At 46.3% G+C, this 3,947-nt stretch overlaps 1 protein-coding gene across 1 annotated transcript; it reads left to right on the top strand.

The window, feature by feature from the left end:
* Positions 1 to 336: 336 nt before the first annotated feature.
* On the top strand, positions 337 to 3,597 carry sox4a (SRY-box transcription factor 4a). The gene has a single exon (NM_213122.2). It carries the CDS (start codon positions 738 to 740, stop codon positions 1,827 to 1,829), a length of 1,092 nt encoding a protein of 363 aa, NP_998287.1. The 5' UTR covers positions 337 to 737; the 3' UTR covers positions 1,830 to 3,597.
* The last annotated feature ends 350 nt before the right edge of the window (positions 3,598 to 3,947 follow it).

Here is a 3,947-nt window from a genome sequence, read left to right as displayed (position 1 = left end):
AATCACTCACAATCAAACATCAGAATTGCTTATCCGAACTTAGACACCCTTGCCAAATTCAGCGTGCGATCTAGGAAAGGGGGGCCGCATAATGTGCCTTTAAAACTAAGTTTGCAGTGTAGATGGAATGAGGTCAGACAGAAAGCTTCTCATTGCACGCGCCGATTATTATTAGATACTATATTCAGCCAATGGAAAGCGACGGGGCGCGGCTTTGGCTGAGGATAGGCTAGTGACAGCAGCTGATTGGCTGGATTCTCTTTCCTTTATACCTTCGGAAGAGAATAAATCCTTGTGAGGCGGTTTAGCAGAAGTATTGAAAGTTGTGAAGGGTGATCGGAAGCTCAGAGCATGAAAAAGTGCAGTCGTCTAAACCTACCGCATGGTCATACGACAAACTATGCTGAAGACACTTGTCCGTTTCCATTAAACGGCTTCAGATACTTTGCGTCCAGAGCGCACTCTGGGTTCGTTTTCAGTCGAACCGGCAGTTGAACGACAGACTGTTGATTTTGACGAGATTGCCAGGATTGACAGAGCTCCTGACTGGGATATGCGCTTTGCGGATGGCGCGCTGAACCAAAAGACAGCAGAAGCAGCAACTTTGTTTCCACATTGACCAAAGCATATTTTATACAAGAGTGAAGAAGAAAGACTCTTAGCGCTTTCAACGCGTCTAGCGCTGCAGCACGTGTAGGATTTTTGTGCGCAATTAAAAGTTGAGACTGTTGTAGTGCATGGGCACAGACCTGGCTATGGTGGAGCAGACGCACACCAGCAGCAGCAGCAGTAGCGACGTGCTCCCCGGCGACTCCATTGATTCTGGGGAGATGGACTTAGACATGGACGCCTCTCCGACTCCAGGCTCTCCAAATTCAGCCGGTGATAAAATGGACATTGCCTGGTGCAAAACCCCATCGGGACACATCAAGAGGCCAATGAACGCATTCATGGTCTGGTCGCAGATTGAGAGGCGCAAGATTATGGAGCAGTCGCCGGACATGCACAACGCGGAGATCTCCAAGAGACTCGGCAAGCGCTGGAAACTTTTAAAAGACAGCGACAAGATCCCCTTCATCCGCGAGGCCGAGCGCCTGCGGCTCAAGCACATGGCAGACTATCCAGACTACAAATATCGACCTCGGAAGAAGGTGAAGTCATCCAGCGGAAAGACTGGAGAGAAGGCGGAGCGCGTGAGCGCTAGCCCCGGCGCCAAGTCTGCATCCAAAAAGAGCTCGAAAACTCTCAGCAGGACGCACAGAAAGTCCACAACGCTCGAGCTGACCTCACACTCCGTCCCTGCAGACCACCACGCACTCTACAAATCCAGGTCCGTGTCCGCCGCCAAACAAATCCCAGAGAAACCAGCAAAGCGCGGGCATGTGTACGGGGGATGCAGCACAGACAGCAGCCCGCCCTCTGTCGCGGTGCCGGCCAGTCCCACCCTGAGCAGCTCGGCGGAATCCAGCGACCCGCTGAGCTTGTACGAGGACGGGCTCGCGAGCGGAAAGGAAGACGCGGAGCCTGCCGCGCGCTTCAAGTACACCCGCGCGCCGTCTCCGACGCCCTCCGCCTCGCACTCGTACTCCTCGCAGTCATCCTCCTCGGATGAGGAGTTCGAGGACGAGCTGGCGGACCCCAGCCCTGGCTTTGACAGCTTCAGCACCTTTGGCACAGCGCCTCTGGACAGAGATTTGGAGTTCAACTTTGAGTCGGGCTCCGGCTCGCACTTTGAGTTCCCCGACTACTGCACACCAGAGGTGAGCGAGTTGATGATATCAGGGGACTGGCTCGAATCCACGATATCTAACTTGGTGTTCACTTATTGAGCGCTAGTTATGAAAGGACAGCTTTGAGAGAAAAAAAAAACACTCAAAATGACTGGAGGGCTGCAAACTCCTCCGAGACGAGTCAGACGACGAGTCAACGACATGATTCCTCGTGTTTATCATGCATCAGATACTGTGGGTTTTCATTATCCACTGACAAGAGTGCAGATGAAAGTGCTTAGCTTGCTCGTTTGGTGCTGGAGGGAGGCGCGCTTTGGACGCAGAGGAAGGCATTGCGCGGTGGCGAGTTGACGTTGTGCGCCCTCTTCGACTTAAAAAGGGACGTTTTTAAAGAGAAAAAAAAGTCTGGTCTGAATGCTTGTTGTGCTGGAGGTACTGAGCGGAGAGCATGCGAGCGATTCATTTGCTCGCGCTTGAGATTGTTTACCAGAATCGTTTGTTAGACCAGAGTCGCATGCTTTCATTACGATTTAACTACGAAAGGCTGTCGAGAAGCGTAACTGATGTTGATTGATTCTTTGAAACCGAATGGCAGACGCAAAAACAAACACAATCACCAGCTTTTCTGTCGTCATGACATCAGGATTCAGACGCAACTCAGATGATTCGACTCTTTTACACTACAAATCAGGACCAAAATTCATCAGAGGAGCGTTTATTCTCTCTCTCTCTATCTCTCTCTCTCTCTGTCTGCTTTTTACTTTTTCATCCTCGAGTAACTTTTCTGCGCTGGCATTTTTATACTCTCGATGTATTTATAACGGCCAAACATTGCTCCTCTAACTCCCCTCAGTCCGTTGTGTTCTAGTCAGTCTGTTGTGTGTATAGGCTACTACACATGCACATGTCCGTCTGTCTCGCGGAAGGGCTAGACTTGTTTCGTATTATTTAATTGATGACCTCTCACATGGAACGGAGATTAAATGTTTCATTATTTTCTGAGTGTATTTTTGTACAAAATCTATCGAGGGGGTGTCAATCGGTGAATATCGCTGTTTGGATTTCCGATTTTTAAAAGCAGGGGGTTGGGTTGTCTCCAAAATCTGCCCCCTAAACATGTTTACAGTGTCAATCCACAGGCTTCTTAAAGAGACAGTATCTGCATTTCAACGACCAATCGTCATTAGCCTACGATGCGCGCGCTGAGTGAGGTGTTTTATGTAGCTGCAGCAGCGAAGGCTGCGATTTATTGGGGATACTGTACCTTTTGAATACCGACTTCTTTGTGCTTTTTCTAGTGACACGTTTCGGTTTGAACCACTGGATGGAATTACAGATACGGTCGAAATGCCTATAATTCATGAACAATGAAGTACATCTTCACTCCATAATTGTACAAGGATATTTAATCTTTTCTACTTGTTGGCTAAATGTAGCTAATTGTTTTAGTATATTATGGCATGGCGAATAGCATTTTGTATTTCTCAATTCAGGTTTATGTAGAGCAGTTGTGTTTAAGGCAGAGGATCAACATGAAGATTTCTATGTACAATGACTGTAAAATAAGTAAAAGATTGCGTGTTTATGTCTGACAATGATATATCATGACAGGAGCGAGAACATATATCTTTATACATCCCTATGTTTAAGAGTGTTGTTCATGACTTTTGGAATATATAGATATGTTTTATTGTTTCATTTTGTGCAATATGCTGTGTACAATATTGTTTTGTCTTGCCATACCATATCTCAACATTTGAGTAGTGAACTCAAAAAGCCAGCCAATTGTGTCAAGTCACTGCCTGTCAGACCTCTGTACAGAACTTTGTCTTTTTCCAAGAAGGAAATAAAATCAGCTGGAACTGAACGTCTTACGTTGCAAGACTATTTCTCTTCACAGTTAAACACTTCATAAAAGTAAAGAATAAGCCTGCACCACAATGCTTCACTTTTGACAGCAGTATTGCCTCACTACACCAACACTGAAAGAAAAAATAATGGCTTCACGCTTATCACACTCGAAGCAAAACAACCACACTGCATACATTTTTTAAAATAAAGGTTTTATATTGACATTAATGGTTTCAGGAAGAACATTTAACATCCAAACTCAGCAAAACAGTTATTCATACTAAAATATGGTTCTGTTTCTAAGGAATAGTTTACTGAACAAGTCTTTGAGGGCACATAATGTGGCATCACAGTGAAAACCCCTTT

The sequence above is a fragment of the Danio rerio genome, chromosome 19 (assembly GCF_052040795.2).
Source record: "Danio rerio strain M-AB ecotype USA chromosome 19, GRCz13ab, whole genome shotgun sequence".
Taxonomy (NCBI): domain Eukaryota; kingdom Metazoa; phylum Chordata; class Actinopteri; order Cypriniformes; family Danionidae; genus Danio; species Danio rerio.
Note: the sequence above shows the minus strand (reverse complement) of the source record. Positions and strands in the feature narration are given on the sequence as shown.